The sequence below is a fragment of the Heteronotia binoei genome, chromosome 3 (genome assembly GCF_032191835.1).
Source record: "Heteronotia binoei isolate CCM8104 ecotype False Entrance Well chromosome 3, APGP_CSIRO_Hbin_v1, whole genome shotgun sequence".
Lineage (NCBI taxonomy): Eukaryota > Metazoa > Chordata > Lepidosauria > Squamata > Gekkonidae > Heteronotia > Heteronotia binoei.
In genome coordinates, this window is record NC_083225.1 from 91388277 (window position 1) to 91401606 (window position 13330).

The 13330-nt window shown below is 41.8% G+C and overlaps 1 protein-coding gene across 1 annotated transcript in view; it reads right to left on the bottom strand.

The window, feature by feature from the left end:
- Positions 1-13330, bottom strand: part of TRAPPC10 (trafficking protein particle complex subunit 10) — a 97743-nt gene that overhangs the window by 56885 nt on the left and 27528 nt on the right. Inside the window, exons 2-4 of the mRNA XM_060234183.1 lie at positions 9844-9925; positions 8855-8990; positions 8344-8540 (exon numbers count right to left, since the gene is read on the bottom strand). Of these exons, the coding sequence (XP_060090166.1) occupies positions 8344-8540; positions 8855-8990; positions 9844-9925 (415 nt within the window). The remainder of the gene's footprint in view (positions 1-8343; positions 8541-8854; positions 8991-9843; positions 9926-13330) is intronic.

Here is a 13330-nt window from a genome sequence, read left to right on the forward strand (position 1 = left end):
AAAATGAAAAGAAAATTTATTAACACATGAATATATATATATAATAGAGATTTATAATATAATAAAAAGATTTAAAAGTTTGTAATCTTAATAGACTGAGAAAAGAACTTGGCAACTGCCAATGCAATATTAAAATCCACCCCTGCTAAAAGAAGCTTCAAATGATCCAGTTCACACCTAGAGTCTTTGATATAAGGTTTTATCCAACTATCTCTTGCCACATTAAGCAGATCACAGTTGAACAGACAATGCTGAAGGGTGTCTCTATTTGGCCAGAGCTGCACTGATACACTCACTCAGAGTAAGGCATCCTATTTAAGCATCCCATTAGCTCCCCAGACAGGATAACGTTCAATCTAGCCAGCATAAATAATCATCAGTAGCACAGGACTGTCAGAAAATCAAAACAGGCTGGAAGAGATTGTGGCAATATTAAACCTAGGTATGTAGGTGAGCAGACTCTGTGATTGACAAAACATCTACTATTCACATCTCCTATTCTTAGAAACAAAGAAAAATTCTAGATTGCCACTAGACTGGATTGCAAATGCACCAGTTGCAGTACTCCACCATTTTCTGGAAAGTCTTTCAATCTATCCAGATGCTCTGCCCTGGTAATTTATGTCAGTTTTGGTGGGCACATGGTTGACCCAAATCAAGATACACTTCAAGAAGTTCCATCCAAGAATGCCAGGGAAGCAAGACAGACTGCCCTTAGCTCTAGTCAACTGATGTGATGTGTGCTTGCAAGAACCCTTACCCACAATCTCTTTTTAGTGCAAATGCCTCACTACATTGGTTTTACATTGGTGGTAACTAAACTGTGCAGGACTTCATTCTAACTAGGTGATCAGGCTTAGAAACCAGTAGCAGGGGAACCTCATCTGCACGGAAAGTACCAGCTGAAGGGATTAAGAGCAAGTAGTAGTTCTTACAGAAGCAGAAGTCAAAAGAGGGGCCGGGATTGCTGCTGCCTCTTTTCTAGGCTAAGGCCAGATGTGCATGAGAGGTGCTGCAGACTGTGATGAGCTCTTTTTTTTTACCACAAATTGCTGAGAAAGGAGAAAAGAGCAAAAAACAAAAAACATCAGCCATGCTCCTCTGCCAGAACTGGGCAGCAGCAATGATAATATGGCTGCTCCTAGAAATCACAGACAAAACAATCAGGGGGATTCATCTTTTGTACATCATTCATGTACATCTTTGTATATCATTCATGTACAATGGCCCCACATTCTTCTAGAGGAGGAGTTAAACTTTTGCTACAGATTAATATTTATATGAGAGAGTGTTCCAACTAGGCCAGCACCAGAGTCAAGAAGACTATGGTTTTGCATGAGGCTAAGCAAACATCCTTAGGGCTGGGGATCACCAGCAGACCTCAATCTTTTGAGTGTAATGCTATTTGGGGGACATACCAGGAGAGACATGGGGCTTTAAAGGTTAAAACCAAAACTGTGACCTGATATTCAACTGGAAGCCAGTGCAGCTGGTGGAAAACTGATTGTATGTATGCTCTTAGTAGTGTTCTGTAAGGACATGCACTGTTGCATTATAGATCAGCTGAAATTTCCAGATCCGTCTCAAGGGTAGCCCTACATAGAGCGAGTTACAGCAGTTCAGCCTGGAAGTGACCATTGCATGGATCACTGTGGCTAGGTCAAGGGGAGAGAGATAGGGAGTCAGTTGCCTGATCTGGCAAAGATGAAAGAATGCTGATCTGGCAACATTTCTGATTTGGGCCTCCACAGAAAGTAAGGTTATCAGCACTGGTGTCAACAGTGCCCTGTCTTGGGCTGGGAATTGGATCCACAATCTCATTCCCCCTCAACCCAGGCATAGAACCTGTCTTTAATGGACTTAGTTTCAGCCAACTCTAGCCACCCAGTCACAGCCCCCAAATCCTTGGTCAAAACATATGGGGTGGAGTTTGATCTGCCAACAGATATAGTTAAGTGTCACCAGCATATTGATAGCAATCCAGCCCACAGCTCTAGACCAGCTGGGTGAGAGGGTGCATACAGATATTAAATAACACAGGAAAAAGAATCACCCCTTGTGGGATGCCGTATACCAAAGGGTAACACAGTGAGACTCTCTCCCCAAGTGCCACCCTCTGTCCACAACCATGGAGAAAGGCTGTCCCACATATCGCCACATCAGTGAGGTGATGGTCCATAAGATCACAACTGACCATACAGAATGCCACTGCCAGGTCAAGTATTAGCAACACTAATCTGCCTCAATCTAGGTGTCTCCGGAGGTCATCTGTAAGGGTGACCAACATCATCTCTGTCTCAGAGCCTGGGCAGAAGCCAGACTTGAATGGATCCAGGATCAAGAAATCATCTAGAAAAACCTGGAGCTGTTTGGCTACAGGAACAAAAGTTTCAAAACTGGGTGGTAGTTGGCTGGATAGGTAAGAATCAGGGGTGGTTTCTTCAAAAGCAGTCTCACCATATCCTCCTTTAAGGCCCCCAGGAAAGTCTCTGAACTCATGGACAGGTCGGTAATAACTACCAGGGGGCCTGTATCCAATCAATGCAGACTTTAACCAGTCATGACGGGCATGTGCCTAGGAGGCAAGTGGTGGACTTCACAGCAACCAGAATCCTATCAGCCTCATTCAAAGAGACTCAGCTGAAATGGTCCATTTCTGGATCTGAAGATGGCCCAGGAACCTCCAGTTCTTTTACTGTCAATGCTGGCCAGCAGTTCCTGGAGAGTGACAAGATTTTATCCACAAAAGAAATCGCAAAAGCCTCGGTGCTAACTGCTGAATTACAAACTCGCTCTAGTCATCTCAGCTCCCATTTAATCCTTCATAGCTCCATGGTATACCATGAAGCAAGTTTGGTACCAGAGCAGAGCAGATGTCAGGGAGTGATTTCATCGATGGCTTCAAAGAAACGGCTATGCCAATCCTCTAGTAGTGCATCTAATGAGTCACCAGGAGGCACTGGATCCCACAGAGCATTTTGGAAACTAATTAGATCTATTAGTTTCTACAGGCAAGCATACAACAACTCGTTGTCCAAGAAGGGAGGAGTTGGAATACTCGACCAGGCCTTCAGGGCAAAGTGGTCACACCATGACACTGCACCAATGGCATCTAAGTTCACATTTACCCCATCCTAAAGATCAAATCCAGAGTGTGGCCTGCTTGATGTGTGGGGCCTGATACCAAAATTGAGAGCCTCTGCTGCTATGGGCAACATTAGGTCCATAGCCTGTGAAAAGGCAGCTTCATTGTAATGGAGGTTGAAAACTAAAAGCAGAAGTCTGGGGAACTCCAAAGTCCAGCAGGTATGACAGGGTATCTACAAGCGTGCTAGGCAGTCAGTACACCAGCCACATACCAAACTCTCTTCAGGGGGGCGGAGCGTCACGACTTAATGGCGGACGCGAATTAGGCTAGCTCCAGCCTCCTCCTTCCCCAGATCCTGCAAAACTCAACGATTTAAACTCCGATGTCAACAAAAACTAAAGGAAAAGCTGTGCGATCCAAAAAGAAGCAAGATCCAAATAACAAAAAGCCGGTATCAGCGTTCTTTTAATCAGAAACTGCGATAAAGGTGGGTGGCCCGACCTCGCGTTCCCCAGGCACGGTACATGGCGCCCAGCCCAACTTCTCCGCAGCCTAATGACACGGCCCATTCAGATCATGAGGAGGAGAGACCGATTAATAAAAAGGACTTGGATCTCTTAAGACTAGATATCCACAAATACTTCAACGAAGCTATTTTAGAACACATTAAGCCCCTGAAAGAAAAGATCAACGAACTGTCAGAAGATCTGAGTACAACTGCGAGCATAGCTGAGCGCTCTGCAGAATTAGGCTTGTCCCTTAAAGGTGAACTGACTGCTCTGAGAGAAAATGAAACTAAGCTGCAGAGTAGACTGACACTCTTAGAAAATAAATGGCGGGCTTTAAATATTAAACTTTGCGGTTTTGAGGAGGGAGCTGAGGAGAAAAAAGACTTGTTGATTTTTATTGTGGACTAGCTGCAAACGACATTTTCGCTGCCTGACAATATGGCTACTAGCATAATCAAAGTGCAGAGATTAGGCGCCATTTCATCACAATGACGCAACTTCACCAGAGATATATTGGTCCAATTCTCAAACACCAGAATTAAAGATCTCATTTTGCAAAAAGCAAGACAAAGAGATGGGGCTACAAACTCTTTTCAGTGTCCCATGCCAGACCTAGACAATCAGTGCCAGTAATCTTTGGTGCAAGGTGTGGCCTGAAGGAGACAGCATCTTGGATGAGTATCATTCCCCCCACCCCCAGTCCTTTTCTCTGAAACTGATGAAGGACCAAGAAACCTGGGGTGGGGGAATAGCTTTTTCAATACAACCGTTTCACCCTCCCTCAGGTCTTGGCCACAGCATGCCAGGTCCATTTTTTGTGCTGCAAAGTAATTTCTTAGAGTTGATGTCTTATTATTAATGGACCTGGCATTGCACAACATCAATGTATAGAAAGGTACATTTTCCTAGCCCAACATGTCTCAGGATGGGAAAGTTTGGAAAGGGACTGAGCATAACTGTATCTCTGCCTCCTTCCTTTATAATATCTTTCCCACCACCATACCTCCCATGTCACCAAATTACCATGATCCCTGATTCCATGATGGCCTCCCCAGTTAAATTTGTCCATCACCCACCTCACACCACACCTATCCACATTAACACCCACTAATCCTAACCTACAACCACAAACACTAACTGGCTAACAACAATCCCCATCCTAATCTCTAAAATCCCTAACTATTCTGCTCCCTTCCCCTTATAGCCTTTTATTAATACAGTTGCAATAGAATTATAATAAATCCAGTTAATGTAAGTGCCTTAAGGGCATAACAAGACCGGAAAGCATAAAACAATCCATACGACTGGCTGTTCTAACCTATCCATCTCCACAAAGAAGGTGGCTAGATTCAATGGTTGCGGATTAAAATAACAATGAAAATCATAGAGTTGGAAGGGACTTCCAGGGTCATCTAGTCCAACCCCCTGAACAATGCAGGAAACTCACAAATACCTCCCCCCAAATTCACAGGATCTTCATTGCTGCCAGATGGCCATTTAGCCTCTGTATAAAAACCTCCAAGGAAGGAGAGCCCACCACCTCCCAAAGAAGTCTTTTCCACTAAGGAACCACTCTAATTCAGGAAGTTCTTCCTAATGTTGAGCCGGAAACTCTTTTGATTTAATTTCAACCCATTGGTTCTGGTCCTACCTTCTGGGGCCACAGAAAACAATTCTACTCCATTCTCTATAAGACAGCCCTTCAACTACTTGAAGATGGTGATCATATCACCTCTCAGCTGCCTCCTCTCCAGGCTAAACATGCCCAGCTCCTTCAACCTTTCCTCATAGGACTTGGTGTCCAGACCCCTCATCATCTTCGTTGCCCTCCTCTGGACCCATTCCAGCTTGTCTATATCCTTAAAATATGGTGCCCAAAACTGAACACAATATTCCAGGTGAGGTCTTACCAGAGCAGAGTAAAGCGATATCATCACTTCTCGTGATCTGGTCACTATACTTCTGTTGATACAGCCCAAAATTGCATTTGCCTTTTTAGCCACCACATCACACTGTTGGCTCATGTTCAGCGTATGGTCCACTAAGACCCTTAGATCTTTTTCGCACATACTACTGCCAAGACAAGTCTCTGCCATCCTATAACCATGCACTGGATTTTTCCTACCTAAATGCAGAACTTTACATTTCTCCCTGTTAAAATTCATTTTATTGGTTTTAGCCCAGTTTTCCAGTCTGCCAAGGTCATCCTGTATCCTGTTTCTGTCTTCTACTGTATTTGCAACCCATCCCAATTTAGTATCATTGGCAAATTTAATAAGCATTCCCTCTATCCCTTCATCCAAATCATTGATAAAGATGTTGAACAAAACAGGTCCCAGGACAGATCCTTGAGGCACTCCTCTGGTCACTCCTCTCCAAGAGGATGAGGAACCATTCACAAGCACTCTTTGGGTCCTGATTCTTACTCCCACAAGGGAATTCATGACCTGTGATGATGTTCTTAATGGCTGCTCCATCCATCCAGGGAATGTCAGTCTCAAATGACTCCTTATTTTAGTGTCAGAGTCAGGTGGTTCAAGCCTGGATGGCTATCCTCTTTTCCAGGCTCCTTTGGGTCTCCAGGACTCCTCCACTCCTTTGCGGCACAGCCCACCTGAACACAATAATCATCCACCGACCTCACAAAGCTGAAATTCTGGACCATCTGAGCCCTGCCAATATGTTCCAAGGCTTCCTGATGGCCTCTGCAAGATTCCAGGGCCTTTCACTGCATTCCAAGGCCTTTCACAGCCTTCTGAGGGCGTTTCAAGGATGTTCCAAGGCCCTCTCAGATGTTCTGAGGCTCTCCAAAGTACTTTTAAGCTTTGGCCACCCAAGACTACCTACATTATCTGCTTAAATCCACCTGCCAACAAGTGCTAAACAAAAATCATTATGCCAGCAACAAGCAGCACATTGTTGCACAATGGCCTGCCAGCAACTGTCAGTTTAAACAAATAAAGACTATTTGGGCCATTTTAGGTTGCAAAGGATTATTTTGTAATTCTTTACACACATATGTATATCCGCTTAAGCTCTCAAAATAACTGTCCCAAGCAAATATTAAAGTTCTTCCAACAACCATCTTTCTTTCCTGCATCTACAAAGACTGGGAACTAAAAAAAACACCCATAATGTCGATTACAAAAAAACAATTTACTGAAGATAGCTTTATATCAAATCTAGATTTCCAGTGAAAGTGAAGGGAAATTTTTAAAAGCATAATAATGAATACAAAATTAGTATTTTAAAAGCTAATGTTTCATTTTCCCACAGCATATCAAACTTTCCCACAGTATCATTCTCACTGCATGTCAAGCTTTTAAAATACATTTATTTTAATTTCTTGGGCAGGAGAAGAGAAAGAGAGAAGCATCAAAAAATCCCTCACATTTCTGGTTCTTCTGCTCTCCAGGGCAGGTGAAACATATTTATCTATATTCCCCCACCCAAGAAGGAACTGTAGAAAGCACTTCTGAGATACAGGCAGCATGAAGCAAAGCCAAAGCTATTAAACAGCATTCTGAAGCTACTTACAGTATTTAATACAATTCAGTATCCCTACAGCAATTTCCCAATCTGTCCATCTGAGATTACAAGAACCTTGTGGCGTAGAGTGGTAAATTGCAGTACTGCAGCCCAAGTAAGTTGCTCACGTCCTGAGTTCAATACTGGCGGACGCTGGGTTCAAGTTTGACTCAGCCTTCTATCTTTCCGAGGTCGGTCAAATGAGTACCCAGCTTGCTGTGGGGTAAAGTGTAAATGACTGGGGAAGACAATGGCAAACCACCCCGTAAAAAGTCTGCCGTGAAAACGTCATGATGCGACGTCACCTCAGAGTTGGAAACGACTGGTGCTTGCACAGGGGACTACCTTTACCTTTTTAGCCAGCTTTATGAGGGAAGCAGTCCACCACTGGCTAATAACCACAAAGACTAAATAGAACCTTCAGCTTAAAATCCACTAATCCCTGACTACCCAGTGTTGCGGGATTACTTATGGTTGACTCAGCCTTCTATTCTTCTGAGGTCGATAAAATGAGTACCCAGCTTGCTGGCGATAAAGTGTATGTGACTGGGGAAGGCAATGGCAAACCACCCCGTAAAAAAGTCTGCCATGAAAACATCATGATGCAACGTCACCCCAGAGTCGGAAACGACTGGTGCTTGCACAGGGGATTACCTTTACCTTTTAACATCTGAGATTACAAAACTAACTGCTCCACAGGGACAATTCCTAAGCCAATAATATGTAAGGAAAAGGAAAGGAAAGGTCCCCTGTGCAAGCACCAGTCATTTCCGACTCTGGGGTGACATTGCTTTCACAATGTTTTCATGGCAGACATTTTACGGAGTGGTTTGCCATTGCCTTCCCCAGTCATCTACGCTTTTCCCCCAGCAAGCTGGGTACTCATTTTACCAGCCTCAGAAGGATGGAAGGCTGAGTCAACCTCGAGTCGGCTATCTGAACCAGCTTTTGCTGGGATCGAACTCAGATCGTGAGCAGAGTTTAGGACTGCAGTACTGCAGCTTTAACACTCTGCGCCACGGGGCTCTATGTAAACTCCCCATAAAACAAGATGAAAATCTGAAACAAACTTCTTTATCTTCATTGCTTTTTGATACAGCAATACTCATAACATATTGAAGCACTAATGTCTTGACCACCAAAAATAACACTTTTGAAGACTACACTTTTGAAGACTACAAGCACCACCAAATACATTTAACAGTACCAAAAACTTACCTATCACTCTGCTTGTTACAGAAGTCATTTCTTATTTTATCTACTATAGATGTTCGGGGAAGGATATTGGTTTTATTTTTTTTCTTGGCATCACATTCTATCACCACAATTAGCCAATCCATAGAGCTATGAACTTTCAGAACATTCTGCCACTTGGTGATATCATCTTTTACTGTTGCTTTATATACTTCTGTGTCCTACAGAAACAAGTCAAAAGATCTAATTGACCAGCTGAAAAACCTTGAAATGCTTAATCACCAGAAGAAGAAAAAATCCAAATCCATGCCACTGAATTAGTATAATGACACTTTTATTTGGCAAATATAATTTGATTATATTAACAGAAATAATTGCCTAATGCAAGTAGAACAGATGGCTGGGAGTAAAGTTTATCTTGCTGCCTGACATACAAAACACCCTTTAATGGCTTGCCCTTGAATACAGGCATAACAAGACACAATTCCAGATTACCTTCATCAATAGTTGATTTAAATAAAACAACAATACTTACACAACATTCCGTCCAATAAATATGGAGAAATGGGAATGTCAGAAGAGCTTTGTTTCCTTCTTTAGGCAGTAGTTCTTCTTTAAATTGTACAAAATTAGATTCTAGATGAATCATCTTTGGGGCACGGCCATAAGACCTGTATAGTATACAAAACATTAACATTAATTGTTATATACAAAGCAAGGCTAAAATATGTAACAAGGGACTCTAGAACAAGCATTTATACCACAGTATGATAGCAAGGAAACTATGTGAAAACCTAAAGGTAAAAGTATCATGTAGGAATACTTAATCCAAACTTCATACATAGTCAGCCTAAAATCTTCTAATTTGCATTTACAAAAAAAGAATTTGGACTTCTTTAAATTCTACCAATTTAGGAACTATAAGAAAAAATTAGATCTCCTTTTGAGAGATTTTTATTTTAATTGTTATTACTAACACTTTTAAGCATCAAAAGGTAGAGGTTGCAAACATAAGCTTAAAGACACTTAAACTCGGAATTCACTTCTGTTTACACTTTTAAATTAAAAAACTAAAAGTAGGAACAAAAAGCCATAGCCACATATGATTTCACAGCCCTGAATGTGTAATCTCTCTTCTTAGTTTCAAAACATAATGCAGCTCTTGGCAAGAGAGTGTTAGAGGATGCCAGATTGTTATACTACCCTTCCACTTAGAAAAGTATCCAGGGCCACTCAGGATAGCATCTAAATTTTTAAAAATTAAAATACGAACAGTATAATCCTAAATAGCTTTACACCCTTCTAAGCTCATTGACTTCAGTCCTGCATAGGATTGTACTTAAGAGTAGCCATTACAGTAGGAAAGCAGTAAAATATGGTACAAACTCAGAAGCAGACTGAAACATTACTTAAAAGCAGCAATATCATTTTAAATGCATTACATTCACTGCAGTACCCAAGGTGTTCATTCCATGTTGTTAACTCCTTGACTAATCTATGTCTTAAAAGCAGTGTTTCTGTTACCTTCTCCATTCCATGGGCTCTCTTGGGAGCTGCTGAGAAAGTGTGGGATACAGAGAACTGAAGAGATTCTGATCTCCAGCACCTAAAAGAAGAGAATATAACAATCTGAACACTGTTCTTGTCAAAATCACAAAGAACAGTGAATGATCAAAATTAGTTCTAATGCCTAAATCCAGTTTTTGAAAATCCACCATAACCACAGGCAAGTGGTGTGCTGGATAAAAAGCTGGAGACTGTGGACACTTGGTGGAAGAACAAGCTGAATCACTACCAGCAACCAAATATCTTCCCTCAGACCCACTGTTATCATTACTGTGGAGTGCCACTCTAACAAAGCAGATACAATTTCTAGATATCCAATTACCTAACCATGTTCTCATATGAATTGTGGATGCTCCCTCCCCCTAACCTTACACTAAACTTCCAAGCATGTACAGGCTGACTTTTTTCCCTCTTAAAAGGAACAACTGATACAAACTGGCATGTGGCAAACATATTATATTCGCTCTCAGTCTCTCCTCCAAATTATTAAGAACTTAAGAGAAGCCATGTTGGATCAGGCCAATGGCCCATCCAGTCCAACACTCTGGATCACACAGTGGCCAGTTTATGTGTGCGTGTATGTATGCATACACACACACACACACATATATATATATACTGTGGCTAATAGCCACTGATGGACCTCTGCTTGATACTTATCCGATCCCCTCTTAAAGCTGGCTATGTTTGTAGCTGCCACCACCTCCTGTGGCAGTGAATTCCACATGTTACTCACCCTTTGGGTGAAAAAGTACTTCCTTTTATCCGTTTTAACCTGACTGCTCAGCAATTTCATCAAATGCCCATGAGTTCTTGTATTGTGAGAAAGGGAGAAAAGGACTTCTTTCTTTATTTTATCCATCCCATGCATAATCTTGTAAACCTCTATCATGTCACCCAGCAGTCGACGTTTCTCCAAGCTAAAGAGCCCCAAGAGTTTTAACCTTTCTTCAGAGGGAAAGTGTTCCAACCCTTTAATCATTCGAGTTGCCCTTTTCTGCACTTTTTCCAATGCTATAATATCCTTTTTGAGGTGTGGTGACCAGAATTGTACACAGTATTCCAAATGAGACCGCACCATCGATTTATACAGGGGTATTATGACACTGGCTGATTTGTTTTCAACTCCCTTCCTAATAATTCCCAGCATGGCGTTGGCTTTCTTTATTGCAATCGCACACTGTCTTGACATTTTCAGTGAGTTATCTACCATGACCCCAAGATCTCTCTCTTGGTCAGTCTCTGCCAGTTCACACCCCATCAACTTGTATTTGTAGCTGGGATTCTTGGTCCCAATGTGCATTACTTTGAACTTGGCCACATTGAACCTCATCTGGCATGTGGACGCCCACTCACCCAGCCTCAACAGATCCCTTTGGGGGGGGAGTTTCCGGTTTCTTGGCGGGGCGAAGCAGCTGCGTCTCAGAAGGCTCTTTTGAGATGGGCTGAACAACGACTTTTGGGGGACCCTCGGGTCCATACAAGTCTCCAGTTGGGGAGCAGAGTTAGCAGAAGGGGTGAGGGAAGTGCGCTGGAAGTCTTGACTCCCGGCTTTGCTTCCCTTCTTACCTTTGCCCCGAAGTCTTTGAGCGTCTCTGGACGAAATAGCCCTGACCTCCAGAACACAGAGGTGGATGGTGGCAGGCGGTGAGGGCTTATTTTTGTATTTTCTTTTTTTTATATACCAAGACTCCCAGTCAAATATGACTCTCTACGAAGGAAAGGACTTAAAGAAGGAAGAAGTGGAAAAAAAAATTAAAGCTGAAGGGTCTTGGATGCGGTTTTGGGCGTGGCTGATTGGGCTAGAACTGAGCCTCCGCATTTGCTGTTTTATTTTTTTGTTTTCTCTACCCGGCCGCTCTTCTTTTTTGTTCTACAACCTGGGAGTCGCCTGGCATGCTTTGTTGTTATTGAAAGGTGATTGGGATGGAGGAGAAGATCTGGAGTGAGGACTGAGGACTGAGTTACTGGAGTAGAGGGTGTTAGTAACGTGAAAATTGAAGATGGAAGACGGAAGAACGGGATTTGGATGAGTGGAAGGCAGCGAGGTGAAGACGGAGAGGAAGATAGAGTGGAGAGATCGGGTGGAGTGTGTGGATTGTGAGGCATAAAGGGTTGAAGATCTGGAGAACTGGAGTAGGGAACGGACAGAGTTGTAGGAGTTGAAGGAGTGGAGTGGAGAGTAAGAGAGGCGACGTAGACTGAAAGTTGGGTGTGGACTCATTGAAGACATTGAAGAAGTGTTTAAAGATTACTTATTCATTTGTTATAGTATATAATAGGGAAACTGCGTTACAAGGGAATACTGATACCTGATGTTCATTTTTTTTTTCTTTTAAGGTTAATGAGTGAGTGGAAGGATTGGCAGCAAACATAAATAGCAGTTTGGTTAGAGGGTATATTTTTCTTCTGTGTTATGTGTTAGTCAAATAGTGTGCAGAAGATAATTAATAATCAGAATTAGCTTTTATTTTTGGCACTAATTAATACCCCAAAAATTCATAAGGTAAGATGTCACAACAAACTAAGTCCAAATTCTCTCCAGGACAACCTAAATCAGTTGGGGCAACATTATCGCAAGAGATACTTAAAGAATTTCAGATGACATTTATGGAAGCATTAAATCAAGTGCAGAAAACATTAAGTGAGAAGATGAATGGGTTGGCTGACAAATTAGAGGGTCTTGACTGTCGCTCAAGAGACACAAAAAAGGACATAATGGAGTTGGTTAGAACAACGAAATCAATAGAAGAGACATTAACAAAAACTGAGCAGCGTGTGGGTATAACAGAAGCAAAACAGTTAGAGCTAACAGAGAAAATGGCTAAAATAGAGATGGGGAAGGCAGATTATATTTTAAGATTTTTGAATGTCCCGGAAGAAAAAAAAGGAGGATTTGATAAATTTACTGAGGGAAGCTTTGATGTCTATATTGGAGATGGAAAAATTGGAGGTAGAAAAGGAATTTGATTATATATATAGGGTGAATTCTCTATATGCAAAAAAGAATGATCTTCCCAGGGAAATTCATCTTAAATTTCTACGTAAAGGGATAAAAGAGAAAGTATGGAGGGAAACAAGAGAACAACCCCTTATAATTAAAGGGGTACGAACTAAAATTATGAGAGAAATTCCTTGGATGATAAGTAAAAGAAAAGAGTATATGAAACTAGCAATGATGCTACAGGAGAAAGAAATAATGTACAAATGGCTTTTACCAGAAGGTTTATTATTTACTTTCTTGAATACCAGGTATATCGGTACGCTTTATCATTCTTGGTGGTTGTGCAATGTTGTAAAGAAGTTTTGGGTGAGAGCATATGAATTTTTGAAGGAAGTATTATGTTTTGATTTTCAATTTAAACCTGAGGTTATGTTATTATCTTTGATTACAAATGAGGTACCTAAAGAAGATCTACATTTGACAGTCTACTGCCTCACGGCT